Raw genomic sequence first — 13,568 nt, forward strand, 5'->3', positions numbered from 1 at the left:
TCATCTCTATTCCATCGGCCAGTGTGATGGAAATGTCTTTGCTCGCTTTCAGTTTGCTGAAGAATGACCGATCTGAGCACATGTGGGATGTTGCTCCAGAATCGATAATCCACGTCTTCGACTTCACATTGCTCTTGGCCGTAAAAGCAAATGATGACTTTTCACCTATCGACTGTTTAGGCGAAACCTTCTTCTTCCTCGGACCTTCGGGAAGATTGGCACGTTCACCGTTCGCGGGCTCGCGGGGCGTCGTTTTCCGTTGAAAATGTCTAGGCTTGGAATGGATTCCCCGGATTTTTCTGCTCGTTTCTGGGCTTCGTCTATCAGCTTGCTCTTGACGAGTTCCATCGTGAGCTCGTCGTCGGATCGGCTTTCCAAAGCGGTTGTGAGGGTGTCAAAAGAGTCAGGCATACTTTTTAACACCATGGCCACTTTTAGACTTGCCCAGCTCTTGCCCCGCGTTTGTCAAGCTAGAAAATAGCTCGTCCATGCGGAACAAATGGTTTTCCATGTCCTCGTCGTCGGTGTACTCTGCCCTGCAGAGTTTTTTCAGCAACGATACTTTCGTGGACATGGTGGTTTTCTGATGATGGTTCTTCAGTTGATGCCATGTTTCCCTCGCGGTTTGGCATTCCCGAATCAGCGGATGCTGACTGTCGTCTACCAGCAAAACGATTGTGGCTCGTGCTTTGGCGTCTCCTTCTGCCCACGCTTCCGTCGGAGGTTCAGGGGCGTCCTCCCTCACGTACTTCCAGAGATTTTCGCGCACCAACAGCATTTCCACTTTGAATCGCCATGATTCGTATCCGCCGCTGCGTAGCTTCTCGACCAGGAACTTGCTGCCTTCCATCTTCTAGGGACCAAATGACTCACACTGTTCAAGAACTCTTTCAGAAAAGGCCCATAACCTGTAGGATTTAGCCGTAGATCGGATAGGATAAACCAACTACAAGGTTTGACGGTTAAATTACAAGTGTATTTTATTACCAGAAAATTCGTTCTTAAATACTAACTTATTCTAAGTCATGGCATGCTGAGGTTGTCTGTCGTTATTCGGAACTGCATGTTCAACAATATCAAGGTCCGAGGTCGCCGACTTGTCTTCCAAAAACATGTAGGACGGTAAGCCCGATTCTTTCCGTTGGTCCTTAATGTGCTGCCAAAACGATTTGTGTCTAGTTTTAAAACCACGCTGAATCCGGATAAGGTAGCCCTGGTAACAACGCGTGCATACTTTTTTATATGCTGCGTTAAGTTTGCGATACTGGTTTTTGGCGTAGAGAGACTTGTGCCTCAAGTAGTAGCGGAGGGATTTGTTCTTGAGTGCTTTCATTTGTCGCAACTCTTTCGTGACCCAGAGAGCACGTATGTAGGTCAGAGGCTCCTGAGCGTTTTGGTACGTGACGATCGATGATGTAGTTGATGATATGGGAGAACTTCATAGCAGCGGCGTTTGGATCGGAAGATTCGAGCTCATAATTCCAGTCGATGGCATCAAGCGTTTGTAAAATAGCGACAAAATTGGCGTTCTTGAAATCGAGAAAAAAGGATGCCGGCTTCTTGATAGGAGTCACTACTTCAGAGATTTCAAGCGAAAGCAGTAGTGCCGGGTGGTGAGGAACGAGCTTAACCAGAAGCGCAGGAGCCAGTTAAATCGTAGCCAATTGGGATCCGTCGTTAACAAAACAGAGATCGAGCAAGCGACCATTCTCATTCTCGACGCTGTTAATTTGTCGGAGAGTTGCTGTGCTGAGTGAGTCGAGGATCAAACTAGAGGGCGTAGTAGAGTAAAGTGGGGCAAGAGTACGCACTTAGTTGTGTACTTATTGTATCTCTTCAAAGAACAAAGTATCGATTATAGTAGTTAAACCAAATTAAAGTAAGGCTCTTAACCTTGATTGTATGACGCAAAAAGTTTTGATTATGTTTGTAAACATTGATAAAAAATTATATTTTTCAAAAATTACCAAAGCGTACTCTTACCCCACCAGTGGGGCAAGAGTACGCATGAGGTGGGGCAAGAGTACGCATATAATGTATTCCATTCTGGTCCGGTGTAAGTGAGGTCTTGAGTCATTATAATCGTTTATTAAACAAAACAAAACCTTTATTTCATAAACAATAGTTAAAATAAAACAGTGTTTTTATGGGTAACGCTGTTCGCTTCAGCAAAGGCAAAGGCGAAGTGACGCAAATCACTGAAAGTCAGACCGTAAAAAGCACTGTGCAGCGCTCTGCAGTGATTTACGAGATCCTCTGACTGCTGAGGGGTAAAAACTGAAGTGAATTGTCCATGGCTTTCAGCACCGAATCCCTGGTCGAGAAAAATGATTGTTATTCACAATTCAATACAAAAATATCTTCTGTTGATTACCTTCTTAAGGCGTTCACGCAAGGTTGATTCCGAAGTCCCGAGGCTTTCAGCAATCCGGCGCTTCGATTCTCCGTCTTTCAACCACTGCCTGGCGTTTTCCAGCATCTCCGGAGAGCAAATCTTCCGGCTGGTTTTTCCTTTGTATGTCCTGATTATTGAAAACATGATTATTCTTTGGGTTAGCTTTCCAAATGCTATCAAAAAGACGAAGGAAACCAACGCGTACTCTTGCCCCACCAAACGTGCGTACTCTTGCCCCCTACGACCATTTGTGAAAAAAGCTAAAAGTGCTAAATATTCCGATCATATCCTGGCATGAGTGTTCCACAGATTTAATCTATATTAATTATGTGTCCTTTGTCACGTATGCAGATTTGATTAGCGAATTTCCACAAAGCGTGATAATGTTTCCAAATACGCATAAAATTACATAAAAATTGGAAAAACTATAACTTATCTCATTTCTCCGACGTGCGCGAACCAAACCACAAACAAAAACACATATGATCAGCTGACTCGATGACCTGTCAAACCGATACAGTGTTGCTAGTTTCAGTGTTGTCGTTTACTGTAAAAGCCTAGTGCGTACTCTTTCCGCCTGCGTACACTTGCCCCACTTTACTCTAAATGAAGATCTCGCTGGATCAGCAAACAAAAAATCGCACTGGGAGAAACACCATTTAAGTCCGAAGTCGCCAATAATTAGAATGTCGTCCTCGGGAACAGCAAGGGAACACAACCGGGAAAGGCCGCGGGAAAACGACTCGGCGAAGACCGCGCTTTTGGCTCGATCAGGAGGTAGGTATAAAACCCCAACGAAGAGCTTTCGAGTACCCAGATCGATACGGATCCACACTAATTCCTGATCGTTCCATGATTCGTCGTCGATTGGAGTGGCTGAAAGACCGGATCGGATGGCAATCACAACACTCCCGCCGGTGGATTTAGTGCTGTTGTGAGGACCTCGGTCACGCCGGAACATTGTGTAGTCGGAGCTAAAAACCTGACTGGTAAGGGTTCTATCGTTCAGCCAGGTTTCGGTGAAAGCCACAATATCGTAGCTGGAGCATGAGGTGGCTAGCAGATATTCGTTGACGTAGGAGTTGATGCCGCCGACATTTTGGTAGTAGATATTTAGTTGATCTCGTGACCCGACAGACACATCGGATCGTCGTTCACTGGAACGGAAAAATCCATCACGGAGGAGAAGGTCGACGAAAGTTGAATACTTGCCTGTCAATGCAGGGTGGAGAACCTCATCGCCGCAATCGAACTCAGGGCCGGGACGACTGATGCCGCTGGCTGGAATCAGCGCGACTGAGTCGAAGGGCTCCGAGGTCTCCGTAAAACCTGACTCGTTGCGTCCCGGTGAAGAAGCCCGTGAAGAGGCGAGGAATTGGTGATGTTCGTGGAAGTTAACACGACAGCTGTTGGAAGGTTCGGATGACGAGAAACTCGAGAGTCTTATGCGGTTGCTTGAAGTCGAGGCTATAGAAGACTCGTTGTCCATTCTCGGTAAACCATAGGTTGAGGCGTTCAGTGAATTGGTGCCAACTGGTGAATGATAAATGAAAAATAAAATCACCTCGACCAGGAATCGAACTCGAGCCTACTGATTACCTCTCCGACATCTAACCAATAGGCCAAATCGTCAGACAAAACAAGTCAAGCTGTAGCTCTATTACTCAGTTGACTTCATCGAGTCGAATTCGCTGCTAGATTCCCCGGCAGAAAACGCTCATTATGCCTTCATTACTGGTGCTCATACTGCCTCGGGGGGTTTTCATTATGCCTCTACAGTGACTGGTTTTCAGCTTTCGGCAAAAATTTTTTAAAATCCATTTTTAAACGTTTTTATCTACTTTTTTAAGTTTCATCCAATTAGGCTATAGACTATTTGAGTGTCTAAGCACGAAACACATATTACAGCTGTTCTCTATGGTTAAATAAGCGTTTTCCTTAAGGTGGCCATTATGCCCTCATCTCCCCTATTTACACTAAAAATCAATCTTTTACATCAATTTAATGAAGAAAATCTGGAGTAAAGATGGTTTTATCAAGGAAAAATGACTCCTGCTTTTCTTGAAAATTTAGTAATTTTTTGGGCTAACCTTGTGTGAAGACATTTATGAACAAATGTCAAGAACTAATAAACAAATTGGACTTTTTTGTTACATTTAAGCCCAAATCAATCTACCTGGGAATCTCGACAAATCTTTGTTGAAAATCTCTCATCCTTTTTGATGATTTTTAACTGTTCACTGTTAATCGATTGTTCATTCTTATACACGGGTTGCACAAGGATGGTGAAGTGTTATTTATGAAACCTTAAAACTGTTCAACCTTTTGTACATGTTTAATTACATAAATTTATTTTCAAATGTGGTTGAATTTGAGTTTACACACATACTTAGGTGAAAATTTTAGATTCTTTATTTTTGTCAAAAGTAAACGAACTGAACCTAATGTCTGTAATTTTTTTTCTTAAAAAAAAATTATTTTACAAAATCTTAACATCAACTTTGTTTTCACAATTTTTAGTGGTCGATTTGATTTAATACAATTTTAAGATTTATTTTCTCAATTCTCTATTAGTTTGTTTACTGGGCTCAAATTGATCACATTTATTTGCGAATTTTTAATTTTGTTATCTATGGTTCTGTGGTAGCGTGCGCGATTTTCAACCTGCAGGTCGAGGCTCGAATCTCCTGGCTGGTATCCGAACTTTTCAAGAATTGTTCAAGTTGGAAACAATGCATGAAAGATTGAGTACAAGCCAGGAGGGAGTTCAACATTACATACAAATAATGGGCGTGGTTCGAAAAATTGCATACAAGCTGGTACGCTAGCACGCTGGTGACTTATATTTTTGCATTTTTGGTGGTCTAAATCCTATCTGATTGAGATATAATCTTGATATAATGCTGTCAAGGGGTAATATAATTTTGTTATGCTTCCATGGACATTTTGTTATAATTTGAGCTATTTTAACATCCAACGAGTACTAAATTATATTCCATTTTGATAGGAAAAAAATCAATATCAAAATATCTCATCTTGATATAATTTTATTTTTCTCTTCTGATCGGGTATATAACCAGGCTGTAAAAGCAACATTCCCGTAGTAGCTAATACTACATTAACAATATCATACTTAGATTATTGGTTGGAACTTGCTGTCAGTTTATCATAAAACTACCTACTAAGCACAAAAAAATTTTGTTTTTACCTGCTATAATAAATACCTTTGTTCCCATGTTGTTAAAAGCATAATATGCTTTATTTTATTATCAAGAAAAATCTAACCAAATCTTACTCGAGAAATACAAATTTTAGAAATCTGCAAAAATACGTTAAAATGAATCAAATTTTCAATTTTGGGAAAAATCTGAAAGACCCCGGTGCAAACTCGTCAGATAATAAAAAAATCCCTTCCTCATATTCTTTGGCTGGTCGCTTTCCTATAGATTTAAGCTTACCTTTGGATTTTCAGCAATCACGCTCAAGCATTTTTAATTTCTTCGTAGTGAAATAAAAAAAAACCCTTAGATCCTATACTCTTTACATATCAACAAATCTCACACTTTGAAGTGCAAATATTGCAGCCAAAATCGCCAAGCTTTATTCTTATAGATCCTTTTTTTTACTTTCCAGGTGAAGTCGGCAAGGAAATGTACATAGTCAATAGAGGTAGACTCCAGGTCGTCGCCGACAACGGCAAAACGGTGATGGCTTCCTTAAAAGCCGGCTCGTACTTTGGCGAGATCAGTATCCTCAACATGGGTACGGCAGGTAAAGCGCTCGGTAAATATGATAGCCAAGCAAAATACAAACTAAACTGTTGGTATTGACGTGTTGTATCTGTTTTTCTCCAAACCAATAAAAAAAATCAAAACCACGTTCCACGTTCACATCACAAGCTATGTCTAGAAAAGCAAGAAAACCAAACTAAAAAAAATCGAATCTCGTGCTATGCCCGAAATAGCATAAAAATCCACAGAATCACATCTACGCGGACCGTTTGTAAATCTAAAAGCATGAGAAGAGCAATAGAAGAAACGATATTTGTAGAAAACAGAGGAAAAACTGCATCACATAACCATTCCACGTGCGTTCAAATCTGGACCAAATGTGTATGATTCCGAGGATCAAAAATCACCCTAGAGAGTCTGTTAGTCTAACACTACTGTTTGGTGGAAACATGACAGCTACTGCAAATATACCCAGTCGTATATTGGCTGACGTGCTCAAATCGGTCTAGCTTGTCTGGAACGATTAGTCATACCACCAGCAGAGAAAAAAAACTGTCCTTATTTCGAAACAATCCTTGCGAGCCAAAAAAAAATCAACTGGACACGGTCTTGTCGTTTTTTTACCTATCTGTATCCCTGTTTCCCCGTTGAATCGCAAAACAAAAGTGTTGGCCCAACTTTTCGTTCTCCGAAGATTACAAATCACAAGTTCAACACAAGTCCAACTTTCAAATACATCTCCCCCAACTTCCGCAACCATCTTACGAGTACTTATCGCAAATACACGTACACACACAGTCATCCCCATTCACATCGATTTACGTACAGAGCACAGCACAGCACAGCACAAATAGTGTAATTAAACATTCCCAAGCAAACTTATGGAGCAACATTTTTCGAGCCAGGGCCTAGCCTGGCTAGATTCGTTCCAGATTGGTTTAATTACATTTGGCCCTCCTAAAACTGATAGCTAGGTGCAGGCTGCTGTCCTGTCATCAGCAAATCCAGGACCAGAGACTATCTCGATTGCAGGCAGGCGTCCTTCGTCATCACATTGCCCTGGAGTGATTTATCGGGCCCAGCAATTTGACATATGTTTTAAACAGCAATTGGCTGCGATAATTGTTGCTTCTGTCATGAGATCTATCTGGACTACACTATCTGCGAAGGATAATTGAGAGCTTAACTTTTGTTGAAATTTGTTTTCTGTTTTTAGTACGGTATCCGTTTATTATCGTTATCATCAACAAGGGTGAAAATAAAATTGAATGTTCTTTCTAAGTACACTGAGCCTGAATTGTCTAATTTTGCGAATAAAGCTTTAAATTAATGTGTCATAACTCATAAGTTTTATAGTGTCTGGTTTCTTGATCTTAGCACACGAAAGAGTGAGAATTTTTTTTTCTATTGTTATAGGAATTTAACCCATTAAGGTCATTCTTCCTCGGTGGGAATTTATCTCGAATGAGAATAGGGGAAATTAGTAAATTATTTCGCGACACTTTTTTTTAAAGGCAAGTATTCAAATTGATTGATTTTAAATAGAAGGGAGTGAAATCGTGAGTCACTTTCATTTCTCTGTTGTATCTTTATATATAAGGTTTAGTTCAACCGCCATCGCAATATCTCAGCATAACCATATTTTCACGTAGGCTAGTGACAAATGTGCCGATTATTTGTTGCCGCTATTTCAATCACTAGCATAAACAAGTTTTTAATTTTTTTTTTACGATATCAAATTGCATCAGTGAGCAACATAATGGATATATGGCGTTCTTCATGTTTGGCGTCGCTCCTCAGATTAGCCCGTTCGGAGTCAGAGTAATGTGCTTTTTTCGCTGAACTCTTTCCAACTGTGTAGCTTTAAAAGACGCTCAGTAATTTTCAGAGCGACCAAGCGTCCACCCAACACCGTGTTCAAATTAAAAGAAAATCAAACAAAAATCTTTATAAAGCAGAGAATGGCGAGACTTGATACCTGGGGTGACTTAATTTTCTTAGCTATATTGCAAAACCAGAATGTCTGCAAAAGAGCATAAGTTCAAAACAAATGTGCCAAATGGTTTCGCACCACCTATTCTTTAAGCTCGAAACAAAAAAAATTTTTTTGAGTTTTTGATAATTTTTAGAAATTACATATGTTAATCGTTAGCAGAGTTCCAAATTTTCCGATAATCATTTGAAATTGATACTCACTGTAGTGATTATCAATAAGGCAGCACAATGAATTTTGTTGTGATGCTCAATCCCCGATGACAGGTTAATCTTTGACGTTTTGTAGTTAGGACAAATGTATGGCCATTTTCAAAAGCTTTCCAAAAGCTCCCTAACTAATCTGAACTCTTCTAGGCAGGACATGGTGTCGCTAGTGTTTTCTTAATAACTTCCATGGTTTCAACGTCAGAAGATATTCGCAATTAAGATTTGCTTTTGTCTTCCCATTAGTGAAATCTTCCGCTGTTTTCCCCACTTTTTACCCTACTTTTTTCACACGACATAATTTCTAATAGTTCAATTTAATTTCTGAATCCTTGAGATTTTTCAATGTTAATTAATACAATTGCTCTTCACACTAACGGGGCGCCAAGGTGAACGACACAAAACGCATTGATAAAAATATTTATTTACGAAAGCTAGGTAAGGATTGGAATTTATTGAACATTTTTAACACCGAAACCGTTACACCTCGTGGGACCTAGGTAACAAAAAAAGGTTTTGGTTTACAGAACATTACGTTATAAATTTTGTGTTATACGGGCGCTTTGGTTAAAAATTTAAAGGGTTATTCAACAAGACTAAGACAAAGCATTGCAATGATTTAAATGCAGATGTCATTGCAAATCAAAAGAAAAAAGGATCATATTTGACGCTCTATTTTTTTTTAAATACCTTAGGCACGTCATCAGCAGATGGATTTTTAAGTCATTTTTCTTTTTTTTTTCTTTTTTATAAAAGAATTAATGAACATTGCTTGCTTATCTAAACATAAAAAATGATTCAGGGAAAAAAAGGATATTCAATTTAATTTTTCGAGGGCTTAGTAAAAAAAATCACATCCAAACTCACATATTATAGATTTATTTTTTGTTTTGCTTGTTGACTTTAAAAAGATTCACTTTTGCAAAATAGTACTAAGGACGATAAATTAGTGTTATATGAATCTTTATTTGATTCAAGCTTCTTATTTTTACATTTAAAATTAAAAACGCTACTTTTTTAAATCAATTATTCTTTCTTAATAAAAAAAGTAAATGATTGAAGTCGTTCCGTTACTAGGTGTCATTTGTCTCAATTCAATTACACTGATTTGAACATGATTTTTTTTTTAAATTAGACGTTTTTCGATCATGCCAAAAATAACTCCTTGACATTTCTGCTCTTTCCACACTAAACATGAGTAGTCAGGTAGCTCAAACAAATATTTAATAGGAATACTCACAAAGAGATCTTGCAAAGTATCTGGACAAAATAAATCTTTGTGCCTTCCGAATCCATATTGACCACTTCAGAGTAGTTAACTAGGTTGGAAATGATCAATTTACAGACTAAATTTGCAATTTTTTAAAATAAACAAAATTTTTCGCAAGGTTTTTCAAATTCTTAAACGTTAATGCTTAACAATTATTTGAAAAAGAATACACCAATCATTATGATAACTAAAAAAAATATGTTTGATGCATTTGGCCCCTGGTTTGCCAATTGCTCCAAGCTGAAGAAATAAATAGTTGATCTATGGGGCATTATTATTTCAGTCGTCTTCTTTTCCATGAAGAATTCTAAAAATATTTAAACACGTGAAATAGAATAAGTGAATTTATCGAACACTATTTAGGATGAAATTAATTATATCCAACTTTTTGGCGCAACTACCTTGTTTTCTACTTCAAAAATTTCCTGCAGGAAATATCGAACATCACGTTAGTCGAGATAACATTTGCAAAAGATTTATGTGCTAACGTGAACAAAAAGCGGCTTTCATTCTAAACAAAAAAAAAATCATTAGAATGCAAACAAATTTCAATTTATGATTTTTTTTAAATCATATAATAAATTTTTTCCGTTTGGATAGAAACTACAAACCAAGGGTTATATTTGAGAGGGAAAATTTTGTTATTTCTTCATTATATTTTGTTTGGTTGATAAATGCTTTTCACACGTCATCAATTCCAGCCGGTTGCCAAAGCTGGGATGCCAGGCATTATCATTAGAATGGTTTGGTTGGCTATAATTTTCATTTATTTTCAAATTAACAAATCTGTTTTTTAACTTCATTATTTGTTTGAACGAATAAGGAATAATTTTCTACAATAATATTAAAACTATTCAAAACTGCGTGAGAATGTCCACTTCAAATGAGTTTTTGAATATTGAAAATAATCAAATAACTATTCTTATATTGATAATTTATATTTTAGTTTGCTGTGATTCCTAGGGAAGTTGAAATTAATTTTTTGAAATGCAAACGAAGTCTTTGTGTTTTTTTTATTGAATGTTTTAGTTTTGAAAGTCAAAGTTTTTAACTAATACAAAAGTTCATTACTGTGGGCAATACAATTTTACAAATTGCATGTCTTCAATCTCCCGAACACGATGTGAGACTTATTACACCAGAAAAACGTACTTATCCCAAGTGGGGTAAAACATCAGCCTAAAAGAATTTTCGTTGAATATCCGGTTAAATAAATGAAACATGGAATTGCAAACTACGTCCAAAAAAAAAGTCAAGAAACAAACTTATTCACTTAAGACAGAAATATGAGAAATGAATGCTTATCAAATTCTGTAAAAACTCAACTTGTTAATGTATGTTCTTTAGAAAGATGTTTTGAAATGGTAAAACTGATATTTATCAATTGACAGGTATAAACTCAAAAAGCTTAGCTTAGCTTGATTAACTACTCACATCCACCTTAAACCGTAAAACCCGAAATGCATGGTTGAAGAAAATTTATGCTTGACCTGTTCCAAAACCAAATTATGATAACAATCACTTCGAGTTCTACGATCGCTGGCGTGGCTCAGTAGAACAAGTTCCACATCGCCAATGGTTGCTACTCCGTGATTGACCGAGGCCATCAATTTTATTCAGAGGTCAAATCAATGGTGCTTGGGATTGGCAGCTCATTCACACTGCACAAAACTGATGCTCTCTCTTTTAACATCAATAACGGCGCCGGCCACGTCCTAGTAGTCAATGGATAGATTGGAAGAAAGAGAAAAGGATGAAAGATCTATGTTGTGCTTTAGGACCGAGGTCACCTCTGCATCCTAGCAAAATAATTTTGGTTGGGAAAGGGGTTGAAGGAATTGATTGGGAGACACTTTTGACTAGTGTTATGGTAAACCATTAATTTTATTATCCTTACTAATAAAGTTCCTAAAGAAAGCTTCGAATTCATAAGCAAGCCTCTGTATGTTAAGTTAAATGGCGATAAAAAATAACGACTATTACAAAGTGTAAACATGAATTTGTAAAAAAAATAATTCTTTTATATATAGTCCAATAATCCAATGGTATATCAAGTTATTGACAGGTATAAACTCAAAAAGTCTCAAAAAGTAGTGATAAGTCCATTTTCTTTTGAACTGGAACACTTGTTTCAGTTCTAATTTTTATTTTTCAAGAGATTACACAAATATATTCATTTTATTCCATTGATGCCTTCGATCTGGCATCTCTGCCCTCGCAAAAGTAGTTTTTCTGCTTGTGACCCTCAGGATGAGAAAACGTCAACATTCAAGGCAGTTATTGTTTGTGATGCTTACGATGAGATTTATTAACATCACACTGAAATTCAAGGATCTCAAGGAAAATCTCATTCATAATTATCTCAATCTCATGAGATTTTGAAACCTTGGTTTCAGAGCCTTTAATCATAATCTTTAATTTGAGTTTTAAAGTTTATATTTCAATCTGAATTGCTCTGTTGTGTTGTGAGCCTACTTGGTTTAATGATTCAGCTGAATCAAAGCAAAAAGGAATCTTTCGATTGCTTTGATTCAATCTGAATTGATTATTTCAATTAGGCCGGAACAAATATCAATGTAATCTTTTGCCACCCCCCCCTTCGAAATTTCCAAAAACCAGAAGGGGGAAATAAATAAAATTTGAAGCTTTTATGGAATTTTTAAATAATTTTTAAATATCCGAAAGATTACAATAGCAAAAAATCAAATTTTATGAGATAAGTGTTTTATCACCTTTTGTATTCGAGATTTTAATAAATTTTTCGATTCAAAATTACTTGATTAATTCTATTTTGATTTTGATCATATGAAACCCTAACCTTCGAAATAAGTAAAATCTCATTTAAATTTAGTATTCAGAACTGAAGTTCAATAAACAAATGAGAAAAGTATTCTGAATCTGGGATTAGTTTCTGAGGCTTTGGCATCAGCTCTGAGCCAACATTGCTACTCTTGAAAAACATTCATCATTCCATCATCTCATCAAATTAGGCTTAAGAACAGGCAATCCAATAATAAAATACATACCAGAGCACATTCGAATTTTCTGATGGCTTTCTTCCATGTAACTTTTCATACAAAATTGAAACACTTTGCGCCAGGTCGTCAAAAAAAAAAAAACAATTTTTGCAGCGGTCTATTCCTGCATATTTCATCATATGAACATGCCCTTTGCCGGCTAGAAGTTTTCCAATATCATCCTATGATAAAACTTTACCCTACATAATTGTGTACAACACTTTTGACAGCTCAAAGATACTCAATTTGTAAATTTTTTTTCAATCATTTCTGAGATAGAGAATGCCAAATTTTGATGTTATAGGGCTTAGCTTTTTTCGCGGTCCCTAATGCCTTTAGGCGAAGTTTACTAAAATAATCATAAAACCGCATCGAAAAGTTGGTTTTATATATTTTTATCGCTAAGAGCAATTTCACTGGTGTTGGGAAAAAGTGGTAGAAATTTTGACACTTACGGCACATTTTGAAAATTTTGCCATGCAAAAACATTTTCAAGATCTGTGGCCTTCTAGTTTTTCTTTTTACTACACGTGTTGTACTTTCGCATGCTGTGATGCAAAAATAGCAATATTTCTATCACATACGGCTGAAATAGAAACAGTGTTGCAAAAAAATACAACGCCCAAGATCTTGAAAACATTTTTGCATGATGAAATTTTCAAAATGTCAAAATTTCTACCACTTTTTCCTAACACCAGTGAACTTGCTCTAATTGATGAAAAATAAAATAAAATAAATAAATTTCTATGGCAACGTTTTATATTTTGGGAACACTAGGCAAAACAAACAAACAAAAGTCTGTCATTGATCTTTTCATTAGAGATGAAAAATAAATCCCGTCTAATGGCAGGTTTGGGAAAGTACGCCAACAAATCGAAAAATAGCCATCTTATTTTCTTTTCATATGAGTCGAAATATTTATTGACCAATTAAAAAAAAAAAAATGAAAAAATATA

The 13,568-nt window shown here is 36.9% G+C and overlaps 1 protein-coding gene across 2 annotated transcripts in view; it reads left to right on the top strand.

Annotated features, from left to right (window-relative positions):
- Nucleotides 1-13,568, top strand: part of LOC129754733 (cyclic nucleotide-gated cation channel alpha-3) — a 708,907-nt gene that overhangs the window by 624,660 nt on the left and 70,679 nt on the right. For both annotated transcript variants that reach the window (XM_055750948.1, XM_055750949.1), the window contains one exon: nt 6,029-6,178. In XM_055750948.1, coding sequence (XP_055606923.1) covers nt 6,029-6,178 — 150 coding nt within the window. The remainder of the gene's footprint in view (nt 1-6,028; nt 6,179-13,568) is intronic.

The sequence above is a fragment of the Uranotaenia lowii genome, chromosome 3 (assembly GCF_029784155.1).
Source record: "Uranotaenia lowii strain MFRU-FL chromosome 3, ASM2978415v1, whole genome shotgun sequence".
NCBI lineage: Eukaryota > Metazoa > Arthropoda > Insecta > Diptera > Culicidae > Uranotaenia > Uranotaenia lowii.